This window comes from Poecilia reticulata, linkage group LG22 (assembly GCF_000633615.1).
Source record: "Poecilia reticulata strain Guanapo linkage group LG22, Guppy_female_1.0+MT, whole genome shotgun sequence".
NCBI classification, from domain to species: domain Eukaryota; kingdom Metazoa; phylum Chordata; class Actinopteri; order Cyprinodontiformes; family Poeciliidae; genus Poecilia; species Poecilia reticulata.
In genome coordinates this window covers 16,350,622-16,372,264 of record NC_024352.1, presented here as the reverse complement: position 1 = coordinate 16,372,264, position 21,643 = coordinate 16,350,622, and the positions used below count along the sequence as shown (strand labels likewise).

Here is a 21,643-nt window from a genome sequence, read left to right as displayed (position 1 = left end):
AGGCCAACATTGCTCAGACTCTTCTCTTTAGACAAGCAGTTGTAGTTTGCAGTGATTTTCCCACCTGGTGAGGGAAATGTTGCGCCGTGGCACCTCCTTCAGGTCGCTGACTGTTGCCGTCTTGCCGCCGAAGCAATAGTTGGGGTTGTAGTCGGTCATGATGGTGGAGGCTCGCAGCTTGCTGAGCTTGCAGTCCGGACTCTGCAGCTCCAGCTGAATGGACTGCAGCTCTGTGTGTTTGCGCCTGTACACTGGTGATAGAAAAAAAAAAAAAGCGAAAGAGTTTGATTCCCCCGTTGAGGCGTCCGCAATTTAAAAAACAAACAAAGCCCTAAAACCGATCTTCTTGGAGGAAATTATTGCTTGCGGCTACACTAGACAGGCTGGAATGCTTTTAAAGAGGTTATTTCCCTAAAGGCCGATGTTTGAACAACGAGGACTGTGACACTGGATTATTTCTGTTTCTGAGTAATTGAACCCTCCATGTCAGATGATGGAAACAGTCTCAACGTTAAACCCAACATTTAAATCTGTTTTTAAAATGTTCATGTCATCTTAAACAAACTGTTATTTCCATCATCCACCTCAAGTTAACACGAATGTCAGACTTCTGGACCTCACACACACCAAAGCAACAAGCCTCGACTCTGCAAACATATTATTCGTCTGCAGAGCTATAACAGTGCATTTATTTACAAAGTAATGTCTAATCTACAAGCACTGCCAGCTGATGGCTAAGCAGCTATCCATCACGAGAACTCGTCTTTCTGCCCTGTCCTTGTTTAAATCCAGATCCTTGACATGTGGAAGTGGTCGTCTGAGTGTGAGCGGGAGTGGGCCTGGATGACACTTTGTCTGCATATGTCTGACTGTCGTTGCCTGAAAGCAGCCAGTCGGATGGCCGATAGTCCGTCCTGGCCGCAGGGATCAGCTTTTGCTTTGACAGAAACTTGCAAAAGGCTGAAAGGGAGGAGGCACCAAAAGTGACTTTTATGCAACCAGAACAAAACTGAATTAAAAGTAGGCTACGCAATTTTCAGCGGTGACATCAGGAAGAGAAGAGGAACCAGTATAGAGGCTGAACTAGGTCCAGCTCTCGCTCCGTTTCTGTTACCGCAGAAGCAGGGATCTGCATTTTTGACCCAAAATGATCAGAAAAGGGAATTTGTCAACACATTTTTTCATTATTTTGTGGGCAATTTCGACTTTACAAACATGCACTTATTTTGTAATGCCAACCAATTTGTGCAGTTTCAAAAGGCTGAATCAACATGTTTGGTGGGTTTATGTTTTAAAAAGTCAGCTCAAGTAAAAAAATGGCGTCTTCACCCTGGTGGGCATCATTCGGCTCCTGGTCGATAGTAAACCTCCTGCGGGAAACGGCGTCATTAACCAAAACTTCACAGGGAGAAACTGGCGAAGGTCACAGTTCATTTGTGTGCAGCATCACTTTCTAACACACGCAGGGCAAGAGATTTATTACACTGGAAAGTATTTTATGTGTCTATTTACTCCAGAATTCCATTTTGTCAGATTGGCTAAAGGCACAAAATTGCTGTTTTTGATTGGGTTTATTTTTTATATATAAAATACATTTAAAGAACTACTTGTTTTAAAAGAAAATTCAGCAAGAAGATTATTCGATTCTTAAAGAGGAATAAATATAATGTTTTTCTACACCAGGGATGATCAAGAATTTACTTGAGGACATGTTTTTAATGAAAAACTAAATGAAATCCAGCACTGGAACTGTTTTAATGAAAGTGCATGTATTTATGAACCAACATTGTGGTGGTTGGAGTTTAGGAGCTTTTTATGCTTGAATAATTCATTGGTCAGTGTTGAGTACATTACATTATGGTGTGGTCCTATGATAATGAGGGAAATGGTGTCCAGAATACAAATAAAAAATCTGATCAACTTTGAGGAAGTCTGGAGATCTCTTTAAATGGTTACTTGGAAGAGACAAAAAAAAGAATGATACCGTTAAATAGTTCCGTACTTACAATAAACAAAGCAAAACTAAATATATTTATTTAACACTCATAATGGGATGTAGCGGTATAGTTGTGTATTGAGCCAGAAGTTGTAATTACAACTGCGTTTTCTCAAAAGCCAACATCAAAATCAGACATGGCTGCCGTCTACATAAAAGATTCACTTATCAAATTCTTTGGAGGGAATTTATGAGAGTCGCAGGATTGTAGGATTTTACACTAGGAGTCTGTGAAAATGTTGTAACAGCTTTTCATGCAGTGAATACACAAAAATATGTTTGCTTCCTTGACCGGCAAGTGAAGTCCAGCCTGACCTTACGATTAGGCAAACAGAGACACCGTAACCGTGGAACACGAGGGCGCCTTGTACGTACTTATCATGACACCAGACACCGCCAGCAGCAGGGCGGCGATGAGCGCCGACGTGCCCACAGACAGACCCAGAGCCAGGTGGGAGAGAGACGGCTGTGGAGGCAGCCCGGTCGCCTCTGAGAAACGACAGGAAACAGCAGCATCACACACTGGTAATCTTCCCCGGAGGAGCATTAACATTCAGCAAGCTACACACATCTCCGGCTTAATTAATGATGTGAAAGCGATGACACAACAGAGCCGAGGAGCAGCGACGGCTGGTGCATGTAAAAATTGTGAGTCGGGGGGCGGGGGGTGGGGGGGGATCTAATTTCTCTTGTCTGAGCAGAAGAACAAATCTGCAAAAGCGAAACAGACCATACTGAGAGCGTGCCCTTTAACGACCTTACATCATTAATGCAAACAGATCTGCAGATCAGGCCACGCTTAGGCCCATTATTGTGATGGTAATAGGCCTGGCATTGTGTTTTAAATTGAGTGACACTCAGCCATGCTAATTATTTTCCGAATTACATCCATTAATGTATTATTTACCGAGATTACAAATTATATTTGAAGGGGCAATTCCACCTTCACAGGAGTTTGTCTACATCTCTCGTTCCTAGTTTAACCCAAGAAGAAGAGTCAAAAGTGATACTTGGCTTCTGCTGATGAGGACTGGCTAAAGATGCAGAGGCATGAAGTCAGAGAACGAGGGTGAAACCTCGAGTTTTCTAAATCCACATCAAGATAGAGGGCTTTTCTGTGACAACACAACCTGACTAACACCTCTACAGTTAGCTTATACTGCTTATTATCATAAATTATTAAAGGTCTATTAAATAAAAAATCCCAAGACAAAGAAATAATAAATCTCAGTCCCCCCCAGGCTTCATTACATTTGGAGATAAATTCATTATCTGTTCTCTGAGTCACACTCTGTTAGAGGCAAAATCCTGCTAAACTCATTTCTACATTTATTTAGGCGAAAGGATGAGAGATCGGGAGCAATTGTGCGGTAGATTAAGGGTCTGACCCGAGGCGTTGATACAGGACACGCCGTCTGCGGCCAGCACCAGGTCTTCATCGCAGTAACAGATGATGCCGTCTTGGCTCTCGTGGCATTCGCTGCTTTCACAGTGGCTGCAGTTCTGCACGGGGCTGATGATCACCTCTCCGTCTCCCTCCAACGCTGTTGGTGCAAAAACACAGAAGGAACAACAGATCAGACGTGTCTCTAGATGTCTAGACTGAAACACCAGCACATGACCCGCATGTAGAGAATATTAAGCACACTCTGGTTTACCTGCAATCGCCATTCGTAGTCACTTCGGCAAGCCGTTTGGGTCTCAAATGTGATATTTGAGGACATATTAGATCAACTATGTCCTCATATGTTTCCGTCTACACTGGGAGACATTGCTGACTCTATGACTGCAAGGTCGTAGGTGGCTTTTGTGCTGGTTTTCTTTGTTGCATGCATGTGGCATTCTGGTTTAGCATTTTTACTTTGGTCTCTATCCAAAAAATACTCATTTTTAAATTCTTGTTGCTTCACTTACTGTACATGCAACCCAGCTTTTTAATATCTATATCCATTTATCTGAGCCAACGCTCTTGGCCTCATGCTATGCTGGGTTTATATTTTCCATCTCATTTGATGCCTTGTATCTTAAGAAGAAGCTCTTGTTTTTTATTGTGCTGGTCCCCGAATATTGCATGGTCTGACTCGGGGTGAATTTACTGTGGCTTCCTCTTCTGGGAGGTTCAGCAAATGTCTTACAAGACGACAACATGTAGAGACGCTTAGATTGACGATTAGTTAACCAAGTGTATCTGATTCTACTTTCATTTATACATTTAACAAAAGCAGCAATAGTGCACAAAGAGCCGCTGTAACTTTCCATTTAAATAAGCAAAGACCTCACACTTCCCATGATTCCCACCACTGTAAGCACACTAAGCATTTAAAGTGAATACAAAGAATGGAAAAGACTGTAAATCAGAAGTAGTTTTGTTTCATTTAAAGAAATCCAATTGAAAAACCTCTTTGAATGGCAACTACAGATATATTTGACTATATTTTGCCATTTTGACACCTAGTTCAGCTTAGACTTGATTTCTTTCCAGGCCAATTAATATCAATTTGACATTTTATAATTAAAAAATAAAGAATCTGGGTCAGTAAAATAAACAATAGTTAAACCTCTGATGTAATTTCCTGGAAATGATCCACAAGCTGCCCTGGATGGTTAAACGATCCTCTCCGTCAGCCTGCTTACAAACTGTTATGTAATACAGATTAAAGTTTAATGTATAAGCAAACAGCAGCAGCTCTGGGCTCTCACTTTTCAGTCAAAAACACAGCAGCTCAGACAAGCATGTGTCTTGAATAGGATGTTTTGAATTTCTGGATGACCCGGGAGAAGTTGCAGACGAGAAATAATCCATTATTCAAATGGTGCAGCATCACATTTGGGAAAAGACAAAAAAAATAAAAGTAACATAAAGCTAAGCAACTCAAAAACTGATTCTGTTCAGAGATGCCAAGACGAGACTCTTAGTCGGTTTACAAAAGTTTTCTAATATTTAAGTTTTCCAGTATTGATATTGTGTGGAAAAAATGCCCCAGATTCTCATTGCACACTTTTAAAATTGTATCTGTTTTTTTATAATCCTTTTGAAATTGGAGGTTCTTTGGAGATATCGTTTTTCTTTGAGCAGTTCCTACACAACCAAGAGCATACTGAAACTACTTCATATGACGCGATACAAGTTGTGATAAGCAGGGTGGACAATAAGGAGAAATTATTTAATTGCATAGCGCCCAGTTATAAAAACACCCGAGGAGCTAATAGCAAACATTTGTTGAAAATGGTTCATCCATCCATTAATCACTGTAAACAGAGTTTATTAATAATCTCATTTCCTGCTCAGTGTGTGTATAGTATTCATATCAGTGACCTGCACTGACCCTTATGTTTGAATCAGAAACACAATCTGCTCTGATGGTTATCTGCAACAATTCATTCCCTCTCTGGGATTACGGCTTCCTGCCACAAAGAGTCTCAAACTGATTTCATAGCATTTTCTTATTCTTGATACGAGGACTTCCGGCGTCTTGATTGTAAACAACATGCAGAAGGAACAAAGCAGTCTCACATGAATTAGCTATGGATTGTCAATGAAAGCATGTGCTATTTAGTAAGCAAAGGCGATGCAGTCATCTGCAGAATCTATTTTCTCCCATGATTCTCTTATCTACTGAAAGTACAAATACATAAATCTAACCCAGAAACACTGGGGAGGTTTCCAAGGAAGAATACAAATGTCCTGAATGGAGCTGCTCACTGCATACTAATGAGTATATGTGCTCCTGTGTGCTGTGCATCTTTAGACACAGTCAGCTCCTCCATGTTGAGTGAAGAGGATGAAGGTTTTTCTGATAATATTTGCAGATTCAAGTCCGTTGCTATTCAAAAATACGTTATTTGTCTTGAAGAGAAATTAAAATGATGTCGTTACTCAAATAAATTATCTAAGCATCTTTAAATGCAGATGCTGAAGACTGTGGGCAGAAAATAACTCCTGTAGTCACCTGTGTTACTGCGGTATCTGAAGAAGCCTCTGACTGAAGACACTCAATTGTAAAGCAGTTTGATGAAGATGATGTTCAGGGTTGTACTGTTGTTTATTTCCTATAGATACCCTCTTTGCAACATTATCTCCAGTGGTTCCACATCAGCCCCATCAGAACCAGCCTTCCTTATCTGGTCGCTGAGCCTTTTAAGTCCCTGGATCTGACGCTGCTGACCCAACAGATGGCAGAAGAGATGACACATATCTCCACAGCAGACTCAGCTTTTTGCTGTAAACAGTGAAAGGCTTAAACTTCCTCCGGAACAAGAATCTGCTTTGTTCCTTCTTGTACACATGAAACAGAAGTCCAAAGATAAAGAATTTAACCCTGGACCGCCACATCCCAAACTAAAAGCCTTCAGATATGGTGTGCCTGCTCTACCACGATGCCATACACCGGCACCGCTGTGAATTATTGATTAAAGGTTTGTAGTCTAATGTTGTTCATTAGCTGTATTTTAAAGGGGCAGTATTAAGTAAAATACATTTTTTTTGCTTTACATCATATTATAATGTCATTCACTCATCAAAAACACACCTGTTGCCTTAATTTTTTTCATGCATGTTTAGAAATCCTTTAATTTCCCCTGGCAACCATTCAGTTGTGCAAAACACCTGAGTGGACCAAGAGCCGCCATCAAGACGCAGCAGCCCCTGATCAGAGCTGCAGCATCCTGTATCCTTCAGACTAGCCAGTAGCAATCAGCAAACTCCTGGTGGAACTGGGGATCTACTGAGCTCATAATATGAACTACTTCTCAGTGTAAAACTGGGTAAAAAAAACAAAAAAAAACATTGTTAAAGGCTTAACAGAGGAGCAATGTGATGACTTCTTGAAGGCAGTTTTAAACAGAGCAGGAGTTTTTAAAGAGACGGAGGCCCAATTTCAAGACATTAAATTACAAAGTCAAATTTCTTTTACGTCATATTTTATATATATTCAGCATTTTCATAACAACTGAAAGTAACATAGTTACTTGACTGTGCTATAAAATGCCACTATGTGCCTGCAAAATACTTAATACTGTCCCTCTAAAGTTGCTAAAAGCAACTTCCCCCACGTTAAAGTTGATGTGAAAGCTTGTTGATCAACATCTCACTCAAATATTATAAAATAAAGTTTAAGCACTATTAATTAAATCATGGAAAAGTCTTCATCTTCTGCCAAAATTAGCTAAAGCACCTATATAACTGCGACTCTGTAGCTTTCTCTGGATTTCATGGGGAAAATGACAGAAATGGATCAATTAAAGTAACGACAGCTTGTTTAAATGACAAACAAGAGCTCAGGTCAACAGATGATGAATGGTGGATTGCAGCCCAGCTTACCAAGCCAGATATTTAATCAGTCTGTTCTTCATGTGACACACTTCTCATCTTTTCCATTAATCTGTGAACAATTTCATCTCTTCCATTTTCGTCATTCCCACCCACACCCTGCTTCCCTAAAATTGATAAATGGCAATTTTCTGTGTAAATGATTTACTGTGAATGTTAGGCTGTGATGAAACATGACTCTGTTTCCATGAAATCACTACTGTTTTAATCAAATCGGCATCAAATTAATTAAATCTCTTTATTATTCAGCCCCGCTCTATTTTTCTTCAGCTATTAATGCTCCATCTTTTCAGGTCACATTTATTTGCATCACTTCATGGTGTTTTTTTTTTTACCTTTGAATTACAGTAAATTTCTGGTCCTTTCAGCCCTGCACAGCTGCCACCAAGTTGTCGCTGCTGACAGCCTAATGGAGACATGTCCCACATGTTCCAGCCCACTAAATTCTGCAAAGCTTTCAAACGCAATCATTAAAATATTTCACTCGCAAAAAAATATTCAAAGTCAGCTCTGCGTCGCCACCTTTAAAGCTTTCATTATAGTCAGACCAACTCCAGAGAATAAGGGATAAACATGTAGATTTTAAAATAAAACGGCATGAAACATTTTCTATTGCTCCACAAAATGTTGTGGAGCTGTTGACTAAAGCTGCTTTGCTTGTGCTGAAGCTCAGATAGATGGAGACGATTTGAAAAACCACTTTGCCGTGTTGTCTATTTTTCTGTGTCTTTTTGTTCACGGAGCTGAGTGCTGATGTGTAAATGGTCAACAAGCTTTTAGCCAGCGGTGAGGTTTTCAACGTCTGTGTCTTTAAAAGCCTGTCGGGTTCAAATGCATGAGCAGAACGGAGCAGGAGAAGGACCACAGGTTGCAGACGGAAAGAGTGCTGATGAATTCATCTTTTCTACCTGAAGAGCTGCTGATCAATAAAGCAAGGATTGTTTTGGAGTCGTTACTTGAAATGTCAGCGGGCCACTCCTCTGACATCATAGCCGAGATGTTTTCACACCCCTGAACTAATCTCTGGGGGGCTTTGAAAGCTTCATTTGATGCAAATTCAGTCACGTTTTAATTATAGAACAACATATTTTTACAGCAGCACTGAGCGACCTCTGTCAGTGAATGTTCTTGTAGTGTTTGATTACGTAAAATGATTCCCAGCTCCACATTCAGCGGTCAAGAAAAGAGCTTTGTTCAGTTCTGTCCAACTGAGTTTACACTGAGTTTTTTTAGATAATCTCTCTAAACAGGCTGAAAAGAGAATTGCAGCAAAGATCAATAAGTTTGAAAAAGCATTTTTTTGGCTTTTGATTAGCTTTGTGTGAGGCTTGTGAAGTGGTGATACTAAGATTTTTTTTTCCTGAGAATCCATAAATGTATTCCAGGTACCAATGATCATTATATGCCACAGTTCCATTTTTGAACTTGGAAAAACAGGAAAAGGTTTTACAACCATAAAAACTCAAATTCGTCATCAACAAACCCACTTTGTGCCAATGGAAGAAGAAAGCGTCCACTTGTACATTTGTTTGAAAAATTTCACACTGATTTCTGTAAAATGTGCTTGTTTTCTTAAGCCACTCATATTTAGATGTTTAATAGGATCCAAACAAATGTTAGTCATTTCCTTGGTCAATGCGGCTCAGGGTTCATCCAGTCGGTCCTTCTAGGAAACCCACTGAGCCCTTCAGGTTAGACATTAATGAAGGTTGTATTTTGGTTTCTTTTCCTTTAGCTAACTGATTAGACTTTGCTCTCAAACACTGACTCATTGTCATGGGCCATTTTTTCCTTTCATATTTTTTCTTGTGCACTTCCTATTTTCAGAAACTTGCTTTGATTTTGTTTTGTTTAACCTTGGTCTAAAGCAGTGGTTCCCAAACTTTTTCTCCTGGCCCAGTAGTTTCCTAACATTTTCTGGGCCCCCCTATGGATTACAAATAGCTGTCTAGTTGAACGACTTGTGCAAGCGGGGCGGGGGGAATCGACTTTTTTGGGGGGCAAAATGAATGTACGTAGCTGAACATAGACAACATCAGTAGCCTACAGGCTACTTGTTAAGCTTAAGGTGATGTATTGATATTATGATATTAGCTAGTCATCTTTTAGCTAACATTACCTGCATCCAACAGCTTTACTCAACAGTCTGTTAGTTTGGGGGAAAAACTGTGAAAAGTTCTTTGCGTTTTGCTGGTTTGCTGGAAGCCCCTATTGTATCAAATTGACATAGTTGGCCATTCTAAGGTAAAAACCCAGTGCAAACAGCGTTCAGGTTTTTTTTTTTTTTTTTGGGCACGCCCCACAGTTTGGGAACCTCTGGTCTAAAGTAACCAGTGGACTGGAACCAACCAACCTGATTCTGGAAGGATTTTTACAACCTCGTGTTTCCACTGTGTCAGCAGAGAGCTCTCTCACTGATGTCATATTTCCTTTCAGTAAACCTTCTGCGACTACTTGCTCTGAATTTTAAATACAGACTCACTGAACTAGAAATGTGCAGGTATTTGTTGGCAATTCAATTATTATTATTATTATTTTGCAGTTAGGTTTACCAAAGCAAGAATGTTGAGCTAGTAAGTGAAACGGTTGGGAGATCGTCCAACAGTTTTTAATGTAGTCAATATTTTCTCTTTTTTGTGTTTTTCCCGATTTTACCTTTCAGAGGATGAAGGAACAGCTCTCCATCTGGACCAAGGAACGACGTACCATCATCCCCGTCGGCTATGGGGTTGTTCTCTAGCGAGGTGTTTCCTCCTGGACAAGAATAGATTAAGAATGAACTAGAACATTTCTGAAGAAATTTAAGCGGGGCCTGCCAAAGTGTGCCCGTTGGTTGGAACCCAGCGTTCTGATGCTAAAAATCAGCTGCAATGTTCTCAATTGCATGTGGAAAGTCATAAGCATGTGGAAATTAGTGTACAAGCTAAAATTAGCCAAAATGCTAATGGTAGCCTAAATGCTGCCAGTGGCATGTGGGGAATCACTGTATCTATAGATCAATTTTAAAATGTATTCATCAAAAATCAAAAGTATTGCCACCAAATCATGACAAAACAAAGGAAGCTTGTAGGAATAGCATTAGTAATAGCAATAGCCATTTGAAGTGCATTGACTCCCAACGTTTGTAGTGAAGTCAGTTTGGATGCACAGTCACAGCCAGAACTTTGTCATAATTACAATTTTCAGCCATTATTCACCATCCAACTTTACCGCACCTGGTTTGTTCTTCAGAATTATGATGCACCCCTCACATCAATGACATAAAAGTCTGATAAAATGGGACACGACTGTTCAGATTGCAAACCCTTTGAAAACAATCAGATACACATCACATTTACCACTACATATGGAAGTGGGAAAAATTCAGATTGTTTTTGGAGGGTGAATATTTCAAAATTGTGCTGCTCAAACAACCATGAAAAAGTCAAATGGGTATGGCTCACATTTGGGGAAATAAAACTGGATGCTGTATGAACACAGCTAAAGAGGAGACCAGTGACAGCAGGTGTCAGACTCCCAGAAACGCCACTCTATTTAAAGGGCAGGTTTTATGCTCAATGCATGCCAGAGTGCTTTAAAGAGCAGAGATCAACAGTTAGGAAAATAAACAAACCAAACAAATATTCTAGGTTAACATCTACATTACAGCGTAAAAAAAAAAAAAAGAGATAACAGTAAAAGTTGAAAAGTAGTTACTTTAACACTAATAAAAACAACACACTGGCAAACAGCTTGAAGCAGCTTATAAAGCCTGGAGAAACTGGCAGCTCCTCATGAACTCACCTCTGTAGCCTCCGCCGCCGCCCCCTGACGTACATCCACCCCCGCCGCCTCCAAAGCCACCACGGGTCTGCCAGAACTTATGACAGGCCTGCCCCCCCTGGCCTCCCAGCACCAACGGCCGGCCACCCTGGCTGACAGGAGAGCTGTCATTCCAACCACCGCCTCCACCTGTCACCAAACAAACCCGTATATTTAATGTCAAAGTGCTTTGGGAGTTGAAAATATCGCACACACAGTCCTCCATGAGCACACCGAACACATAAACCGCGATAGGTGACCACTGACTTAGCTGTCTTTGTCTAATTCTTTTGAGCTGCTTTTGGTTGGGGAGTAGGCAGGACGAGCGGACACAAAAGAAGGTTGTGTTTTCATCATAACATAATGTTCCTTTTTTCTGAAGAAGCGGTGTTGACTTCTGCGCTGGAAACAGACAATGCTTTCTTTTTCTGGTGTTTTTTAGACTTGACTTAATTTTTCAGTTCAATGATCACTGCCACCATCTGAACGCTGTAAAAAAGTGACAGAAATGGCTTGTTATGCATCACCAGGTGTTGAACTGTCTGTTGATTGGTTGTAAGTAGACAGGTGGGATGATTGCGCACCAACAAGCGCAAACTGTACGTGCAGGATCCGATCATGTTGTGCTTCTGAATTAATTTAGCAGTATAATGAAGGGGTCAAAACATTGTGCATAATGGGATTTTTCAAACTACTGATTGTATTTTGGACAGACGCTAAAACGTTCGCACAAATCCGATAATTATTACACATTTGGGACAACTTGTTAGGATTTGGAATATCGAAGAAACGGTGAAAAGGGATTTAACTTGAATTTAAAGTGAATTAAAGAAAAGTAGTTGCCAGCCCAAGTCTCTGATTGCCCCAATTGTCTTCTGAAACAGAACTCAATTATCACACTGTTTTGTGTTTGAGCACAGACGCTGACACACAGAGGGGGAATATTTATGAAACAGTAATTACTTATATAAACCCCGTCAGTGCGTTTTCCCTGAAATGACTTATTTCACTGACACAGATGATGGCATGCATGCACAACTGTTCTTTCAGCAGCATTCACTCACACACAAACCAACAGCACTGATGCACACCAGTGTGCTTGTGCATATGCTGCGTACCTGAGGAGTGAGACTTCCCATTGCGTCCTGGTTGGCTGGGGTCATAGTCCATCTGCTCCAGCTGGGTTTCTGATAGGCTGCTGTAGCCTCGCCCGCCTCCGCCAGCAGCGATGATGAGAGGGATGTACACTCCTCTGTCCACCTGTATCAGCATTTTTTACAGTTTTACAGTAAATTAGGATCTCAGGATCATTTCCCAGGTTGATATGCATTACCACTTCCTTTTAACTTCTTGGGCTCATCCTCAATCATACAAATTTAACATGAGGTCCAATGAACAACTGATTTATTGATTAAAACAAAGAATTGAAAAAGTGCAGTTGCATTAGTAAAAATTTTTATTTAGATTTTTTTGATCCATTACATCAACCTAGTACTTCTGATTAGAAAAGAGAGAATTAATTTCTTCGTTAAATGATCCGGACTTTATGTGAGAGTGGCTCTCCGGTTCATAATGGGCTGTAATACATTTTAACAAAGGTTCATAATCACTATTATACACTTACTGTAATTTCAGAATAAACACAAACTAAAGGTGCGTATTGATTGTAAACGTGAATCCACGTTTTCTGTACATCCACGGAAAAAAAAATCCATTACCTGTGAACTTTTACCTACTGTATTAGACAGAAAATATTTAAACTAATGAACAGAATTATCCTACATTTGACAAAATATCACTCATGTGAGAAATACTTGAACAATATTACACGCTTTACAGATCCATTTGCTAAACGCCACTCCTTCCGTATTGAATCTAAATTATTGCTTCAGATTTTCCTGCGTTTAGCTCCATACATTTTCCCAAAGCATCCACACAGCATGACCGTGCCACCACCGTGGATGCTGCAGTGAAAGTTTTTTCACCACGCAGTTTTCAAAAAGTTTTGATCTCCTCTGAACTGACTGGAGACAAACTACAAACAGGATCTGTTACAGTTTGTAATCAGCAGTAATCCAGCAAGCTTTTCTTCTTACCATACTTCTCTGATTAATGTATTTCTTGTCATCTTACACACACACCCATGTCTCAATAGGTTCGTATTCATGCCATCATTTTTCCATTTTCCAACAATGAACTGATGCTGTTTGTTCACTAATGTTCTTCATCAAATATCTGAGGCCGTCACAGAACAGCAGGATTTATTCCGAGCTTGAATTAAACACAGCTGGACTTTATTAGCTGATTGGGCGACTGCTGACGGCAGAGGGTCGCACCGCTGGATTTGATTTGATGAAGAGTCAGGAAAGCAAATGCATGAATCAAGTTTCAGAGTGGTACTAAATATAACTTTACAATTATGAGCTGGTTTGTGTTCATTTATCCCATTAAATTGTAATAAAATTAAGGTTTGGGGATCAGGGGAGAAATTGTAATTGGCTCCAGTCAATCAAACACATTTCATTTGAGTTTGTGTCAAACATAAAGACTGAATACTTTTGTTTTTCATGAAGTCATAATAGTTTTATGTCCTATCCTCTAGTGGGTAGAACTTATTAAAAAAAAAAACTCCTTTTGACTACAACATCTTGCGTTTCACCAGGAAAAGTAACGCTTCACTGCTGATTTTTGCCCATTTGACCATGACCACCAACCTTTTCACATAATTCAAGAGCTGTTTTTAAATTTTTAACCCGCCCCCCCATCCTTTCCAAACCTTGATCTATTCCTACCTTGAACACGTACGTCGCCCCGCCGCCGCCTCCCCCACCTCCTTTCACTTGAGTTCCTTCCACCATGGGGCTGCTGTGCTCCAGGCAGATCTTATTCAGCGCACCGTTGGACTGCAGCAGGGGGAAAAAAAGATGTCAGTTGGCTGAAGAGTTTTGTTTCAATAATAAGAATGTCAGATATGTGAAGACGGAGCGGCAGCTAAAACCCAGATGCTTTGAGTTTGGGAGTTTGACTTTGTAGCAGTGAGCAGACATATCCAGGTGGAGAAACTGAGGCAGCCAGGTTGTATTTCCAAGACAATTTAAGCTTTTGCTTTAATCAGGTTTTTGTTTTTATTCTTGTTGGACAACAAGATCTGCTGCCGTCTTTACTGAAAGGCTTCCTGCATCATCGCAAGAAGACAGAGCGCTGCCCCTGTTCTCTTCTGTCTGTAAAATTTGGAGCTGGACATTTTGCTAGCGAGTGATGTCAGAAGCAGTGTCTCTACCCTGGCTGAGATTTCAGGGACCGGTGCTGCTTTGTGTGCGCTATCATGCTGAACAGCCTGCAGCCGGGCCGCCTTTAAGTGTGAAGGGGCCCACGTTTCTCTCTCTCGCTCTGTCTGAGCCTCAACTCCCAGATCTGTCTGAGCTGAAACTCTAAGAGGCCTTGAAGGGAGGACAGAGAAGAAGTCTGACTGTGATTGACAGGTGGAGGGGCTCAAATGATCCAAGAGAGTCTTCTGGTTTTTATGTTGCAGTTTTTCACTCTGCACGTGTGAATGCATGTGTGTGCGTGTGCGCGTGTGTGTTTCTGAAGACAAAGGAGCTCTCATCATCTCCAAAGGGAAATCTTGTAGGTGTTGGTCTCGTTGTCAGAGCTGAGGGGAAATACCAGGAACTTTAAACACTTTCACTTAAACTTTGTAACTCCCTCTCTGCTGTGTGCACAGAGCACTTCAAGACATGTTGAGCTAAAAAGTAATAATCGCAGGACAGAGGAGAGGAGGTTTTTTTTTTCTCTCTTCCAGAAAAACAACAACCACAACACAAACGAGCCGAGTGGGAATACAGAGACAAAGCGCAGGTATAGCTCAGCAGTAACGACCCACATAGCAGCTGGAAGGGGCCACACACAATTATAAGGTCTGGAGGAAAAACCCAGGCTGCACAGGATGTCACGCCTGGTTTCCAAACAAGCTAAATAACTCATTTATCTGTTTCCGAGAAAGCTCTGAAACAAGACATTCTAACAGTTGGCAATTTACGACACTGACAGGCCACAAGTATCACTTCAGTCTCTTTGTTTTTTTTTTACTCTCTTGAGGTTTTCCTACAATGAAAGTACTGAAAAAGACGTTATAACCATTGTCATAAAAAGTACTCTCCAGAGTATATCAATACCCTACTTCATTGTGAGCCTTAAACTTTATTTATAAGAACAAAATGTTTAAACTGATTTGCAGGATAAATAATCGCATATGTATTTTGTGGTGTAAAATATTAAGTATGATTTATCCAGATTTTCGATTCAGATTTTGAACTTCACTCCCCAACTTCACTACTGCGTTAAGAAAGAAATAAATTAACTTATTTATTCATTTGAATAAGTAAGTTCAGGTGAACTTATTTATCCAAGTAAGTTCATTTGAACGTGACTGCTTGCCATTGTTTCCTTCTTGCTGCTGGCAGTTTCTTGTGAAGGTGGAAAATGTTCAACTCTCACTACAGATATGTAGTGAGTGTCCTTGTTTCTGTGGGTTTGTGCTGTTTTTAGCCTCCCTGTTTTTGATTAAGGGAAACATTCAAGCTTATGGAAGACACTTTCTAATCTTAACTCTTTATTAGGTCCAAATTCTGCTGGAAGGGATTCGTAAATACTAAAACAACAGTTTTTGTAGTACATTTTTTGGCCGTGGTGCTCTGCTGGACTCACGTTGGGGCAAGCGTTCTCTCCTTGTTGTCCCACCAGGATGTGAAGCAGCTCCGCCCTCCTGAGAAGGAAGTTTGCTGCGATGTACACACCGAGTGACCTGCTCATGGCCATCACGCTTCGCCCACCAGCTGCACCGCAGGCGGTGATCCTGAGCGGCAACAAGCATGTTGAAAAAGACAAAACGCAAGACACGTATTTAAAGGTTATCAGGAAGGAAAATAAAGAGCATTGGGTTCTTCCTCTGCTGAGTTTGGTGGGGAGATGTTTGCCTTATGGCGGCTGCAGATGAATTTCTGTGGTTAATTATCAGCTTCGTTTAACGGGTCACATTAAGCCCAACTGAGGCAGTAGAAGAACAAATCTGAACAACATGTGCTGTCCACAATGCTGCTAGTTTATTTTATTTTATTTTTATAGCCCCAGGCATTTCAGTTGTTTGTGTGCAGCTTGTTTTTGTGCAATCAGAGCTTCCAGAGAGTTCTACGCGGAGTCAAATCCAGGTTTAAACGGCTCATATCTTCAGGAGTGCCCACAGGAGCAATATCGATTTCTAAAAGGCTGCAGCAATAATCATGGAGCACCTCACACCGTGAAGTCAGCATACTGGCTCTGAATGTTGACAAATTTCCAAATTTTAAAGCTCCACCATGGCAACGGGGGTGGGTGGTTTCGTATTCAGGTGGGGAGTGAATCATGCCACATGTCCTCCCTTCTGAAGAGAATCTGCTAGGAATGTTTCTCTTCGCTCGTGGAGGATTGATGCATGGAAGCGGAGGCAGGCATGAGGGGAGAGTCATATTTGCTGCAAAAACATCAGAAGTACAAATGGTTGAGTTTGCAATCTAGCAGATGAAAACTCATCAGTTTAAGTGAAATGGGCCTGACCATTAAGAACAGTTCAGCTGAAATTAGATATTTACATAGACTGCATAAAAGATTTTTTCTCTTCGTCATTTATTCCCATTTGCTGAATTCCAGAATAATGACTTTGTTTTCCATAAATTTACCTTGATTTGGTAAAACTGCCTTTTAAAATGATTAAATCACTGCTCATTTAAAAAAAAAAAAGAAGCAAATAATATTTTGAAGACCAGGTGATGATGCCACAGCTTTGTAAGCTTCTGATTGGCTAATTCACAAAATGTAGATTCCTGTTGTGTGTTGCAGTTTAAGGAAACGCCTCAAACTTGCTTCTTTGTCAATATATTCAATCAATCATATACAATTATATACAAGTATAAACAGCATAGAAATGTGCACCCATATGTACAAACCCAGAACAATATAAATTATATTACATTTCATATTATTACATTATATTCTATTTTGTCATGTTGAAACCCAGAGCAAGAGAAACACTTGCAAAGATTCCATCTGAAGCTTAACAGAAAGTCATTCTGACCAGAAACAGGAAATGTTTAGTATGATACAATTCAAGATACTGAGAAATGATTGTTTTTCTGTCTTTATTTACAATCATATAAATATCTGGGTTCAGCTGCAGACAAAATTCTTCCAAAGGAAAAATGTTTTGACTTCCCACCATCTGGATAAGGAAGGAGGAAAAAGAAACCATGAATAACGGGTGTGTTATTCCTGTTCCCATTGTTAAAAAGATTCGTCTCTCCATCCACTAATCCACTAACCAGTGTTGGTGTTAAATATATGCCATAAACTCATAGTGAACTTTTACATTTCATGGTTAAAAATGGACAAAGAAAGATCTGTCAGCTTAATAAAATGAGGTCTGGAAAAATCTGAAGTGTTTGCATGAAAACCCGCAGTAACCCTGACTATGAATTATTCCAGCGAAAATGGCTTGTAAATGTGCGTTTACCCTGGCAGCAGGCCTACCTGTAGGTGCCCGTTTCTGGGACCCGCCACATTTGAATGCCTTTGAGGGGCCCGTGGGTGCCGACCGTCATGTTGATGTTGCTGCTCCTGTAGGAGTTGAGGCACTGAGTGGGAGTCGGGCCCTCAGGACCCACGGCCCCACAGGTGTGAAAAACCCATTTCTTGGCTGCAGATGAAGAAAAAGGAAAAAGCAAGCGGCTTAGCTCTTTGTGAAGCACATACACACAGCTGCAGGAAGACAAATAGTTTGACTCTGTCACACATGCAGACTCGAGGATGATGAGCTGGCTGACATTCAGTGCACACCACAGTCTCTCAATTCTTTCATTCTGCTGTCATTCAACACTTAAAGCATTTCCCACTGCTCCACGGAAGATATAAAGCACATTATTACATGTAGTGAAGGTAAGCTTCAAACTCAGATCATAGCCATAATAGCGGCAGGGAGGCACTGACAGGATCACAGGTGATGAACATTTCTGCTCATTTTGTCTGTAATCCCCTGAGTCAAAGCTAATTTAAGTTCTTTTCTCTACAATTAGCTCCACATCAGTCTTGTCAGATGGACATGGAGGAACGAACAGCTGCAGCGCTAAATCCTGATTTCTGTTCAGCATCGAGGCAGACTTTCTAACTTCTGTCTCAGAGTCATCCGTCTTTCAATTAATTGTTTATGCATCTGGACAAAACGGAGGGAGAGGGGGGTGACAAAAAAACAACAGCAAGAAGCACAATTTCCTTATCTGAAGAACAAAATCTAAGATAAAGTGCAAAACAGTATGTGATAAATTAAATCTGACTTCACTGCATTCAAGGGGATTGAGAGTAAGATGCTGGTAATCAAATTAATTGATAAATTAATCATTATCAGTGTTACTACCTCTATAAAAGATGGAGATAGTATATTCTCCATTTGCTACCATGGAGGATATAGGCCAAACTACTAAATTCCACTGTTCTACAGAGAGAAAACATTTTTAAGCAGCTGCTAGTCATGCTAAGAGAGGAGTGTCCAAACGTTTTGACATTTTGACCAAAGTCGCCATGTCCAAAATACTCACAAGCTAAAAAAAACATAGTAAGAAACAGATTGATGACTGCTTTATTCAATAAATTTAGGCAATTGTTTTCAAATTTAGACTTAAAAAAATGTTTAGTCAATGCTTAGCACTAAGAACGGGATCCGAGTCAGACTCTTTTGAGTCATATCTGTTGAATTTAGTTTTCAAAACTTATTAGAAGCGGATTTGGGTGAACCAAAGTCTACTTTTGAATAAAAGTGACTGGAAAGACAGGCACTCGGGCAGGGCTACGTCTGTGAAATGTTACGTCCCAGCTTCACTGACGCGACGCAAACTTCACATCACTCTCATAGACAGTGCATGGCTCAGACTCTACAGGCCTCGGTTAGCATGTTACATTTCAAAATCAATGACACGATAGATAGAAAACCACTGAAAATGTGTGGCTTCTATGTACGATTTGCAGGACAAAGTCTCTTCTTGGTAAAAGTAATGTAGTATGATACAGGGCATCAATTCTGCATCCATTAAGTGACCTGTCCTCCGTCATATCAGAGTAAATTAGAGATTTTTGGATAAAATGCACCACATAAAAAAAAAAAAAAGGACAAGAACATCATATCTGCACAAACATGTCAAATCAACTGCCAAGCACGGTGCTGGGTGATGATTTGAGCTTGTAACTTGTATCGTCCAAAGAATACTGTAACAGGTGAAAGGGTACGGCTGCAAATCCGTCCATCTACTTTGTGATTTATTCTCGTTTCCCAGCCACAGGACCTGGCAGGAAAGTCAAATGTGAAGCAATCTGTCTTACGGATGAAGCTTAGCCCAAACTGGGTCACTAAAGCTGTTTTTGCACTGCAAGGAACGGAACGGAACGGAACGGAACGGTTTCAAAGTAGGGCCGATCGTGTTTACATTAGAACTTCCGACCGGTTCTACCCGGCTCCTTGGAACCACAAGAGCTGTGGTTCCAATCGGGCTGGCCAATCGGTTCTGCTTAGAATCTGCAGCTGATTGGCCGCTGGTTGTTATGGAGTCAGACGTTGATTTTCCGTTGACAGCTGGCTCTCACTAAACTGTATTTTATTKTGTAAAGAGTGCTCTTTTCAATATTTTTATTATTAGTTTTAATTAGCAATGGATTCGTCTCAATATAGTGCAATCAYCTGGTCYMATGATGAGGTAAWTTTTTTCCTCCGCTTACTCGCTGATGAACGAGTACAGAATGAGCTAGATCGGTCAACGAGGAAAGAGAAAGTTTTCCGCCGCATCTCTGAGGAAAACGCTTCGGCCGCTACATCAAAACCATTGTTTAGTTTCAAAAATAATAACATCAGGTACAGCTTCGATGGCTCCCTCAGTGTATATGCAAACACAACAGGGCTGCAGTACGGGTGGAACCGTTCCGTTCCGTACCGTTCCGTTCCGTACCGTTCCGTTCCTTGCAGTGCGAAAACGGCTTAAGAGGGCAACAGTTTCAAATGCAGCAGCACATCTACTACTCAATAGTTGAAAGAGAAAAGAATCAGAGGTAGAAAGGCCTAGTCAAAGCACAGACATAAACCAGAAACTCTATATTATGCAAGGCGATATTCAACATCTGACTCTGTGGGAAAGAGACATGATGGCTAATATCAATATTATATCAGTAACATCAATGATTACCAGGTAAGACCATGCGTGCTTAAAAAGTTTGGCTCCTATGACATAAATTCATTCAGTGTTGAACACAAACCACTGTTGTGTTTGAAATGATTCCCTGATGTCCAGATGGTTTCCCACTTGACCCCATTTTATAGTTCTTGTTGGTCCACGGGTGTGAGTGAATTCCCGTCGAAAACCCACCACACAGCTGGCGTAATGACTAACTCTGTGATGAGCACTTGGGCAGCGCAAACAAAAACAAGATGAGCTCTCAGAGACGAGAGTCCTCTCTAATAACTGCTGTTCACACTCGTCTGGGCCTCTCACTTCCAACAAGTATGAATCCAGATGCAAAAGACATCACAGCGGACTGTATCCCTGCCTGAGTGCTGCACGAACCCGTGAACTTTGCCACCAGTAGTAAGCAATTACCATAACAAGCGGTGGCCTCCATCAGAAAGAGGGCTGGCAGTGTTCATCAGTGGGAAATTGTTCCAAATGTGCTGCAGAGAAGAAAAACTCCAAGAGAAAGAAGGAGGAGGATGATTCTGATTGGACTGAAGCTCCCATAGCAACATCCCAGCATTCTCCACCCCATCTGAATGTTAACAGTAAATACAAACTCATCTCGCGGTTCTTTAAAGTGACTCCAGATGGTGTTTTTTTTGCATTACAGAAGAAAATGTTATTTCTTTATGGCCAACAAAGGCATTTTTGGGGACAGAGAGTATCAACAATACCAATGTTCTTCTGGCATGCAGAAACCATTGAGAACCACTGATCAGCAGCATCTGAGCATTCCTGCTTGAAACAGACGGACTGTCAGAGAGGCAGATGGACCGAGCTTTTGTCAGGCTGCGCTGCAAGGCACGTCATGTCAAAAGCAGAAATCTTCAGAGTTAAGATTTTTTTTAATGTTTTTAAACTCTTGCCATGATGACATTCGGCCCGGGTGGATTCATCCCCCGTAAATCAGGAAACAACTGAGTCAATCAGAGCTTTGAGGCTGCATTAAAGCTGACGGCAGCTCTTTACACAGACCCGGCCATTCGATGCAGTGACGGGTCAAACACGGGAGAGGTCTGCTTTCATCGCACGGCAACATATTGTGATCATCAGTGTTGATCACATAAAATGCGAGGAAGTGAACTGTTCCCGGTCGACTGTGGTGTAAAGTGAGCTAATCTTGGTAATGGTGCTGTTATATGAAAAAAAAAGGCCACAGAGTCTCAGATTTGAACAAGGTGTTCCTCAGTCCTAATGTAAAAAGACCAAATGTTTTTT

General features: G+C 40.8%; 1 protein-coding gene across 1 annotated transcript in view; it reads right to left on the bottom strand.

Annotated features, from left to right (window-relative positions):
* Window positions 1–21,643, bottom strand: part of alk (ALK receptor tyrosine kinase) — a 410,868-nt gene that overhangs the window by 14,582 nt on the left and 374,643 nt on the right. Inside the window, exons 11-19 of the mRNA XM_017302413.1 lie at window positions 17,688–17,853; window positions 15,834–15,981; window positions 13,919–14,029; window positions 12,245–12,386; window positions 11,109–11,276; window positions 9,981–10,079; window positions 3,385–3,540; window positions 2,372–2,485; window positions 65–251 (exon numbers count right to left, since the gene is read on the bottom strand). Of these exons, the coding sequence (XP_017157902.1) occupies window positions 65–251; window positions 2,372–2,485; window positions 3,385–3,540; window positions 9,981–10,079; window positions 11,109–11,276; window positions 12,245–12,386; window positions 13,919–14,029; window positions 15,834–15,981; window positions 17,688–17,853 (1,291 nt within the window). The remainder of the gene's footprint in view (window positions 1–64; window positions 252–2,371; window positions 2,486–3,384; window positions 3,541–9,980; window positions 10,080–11,108; window positions 11,277–12,244; window positions 12,387–13,918; window positions 14,030–15,833; window positions 15,982–17,687; window positions 17,854–21,643) is intronic.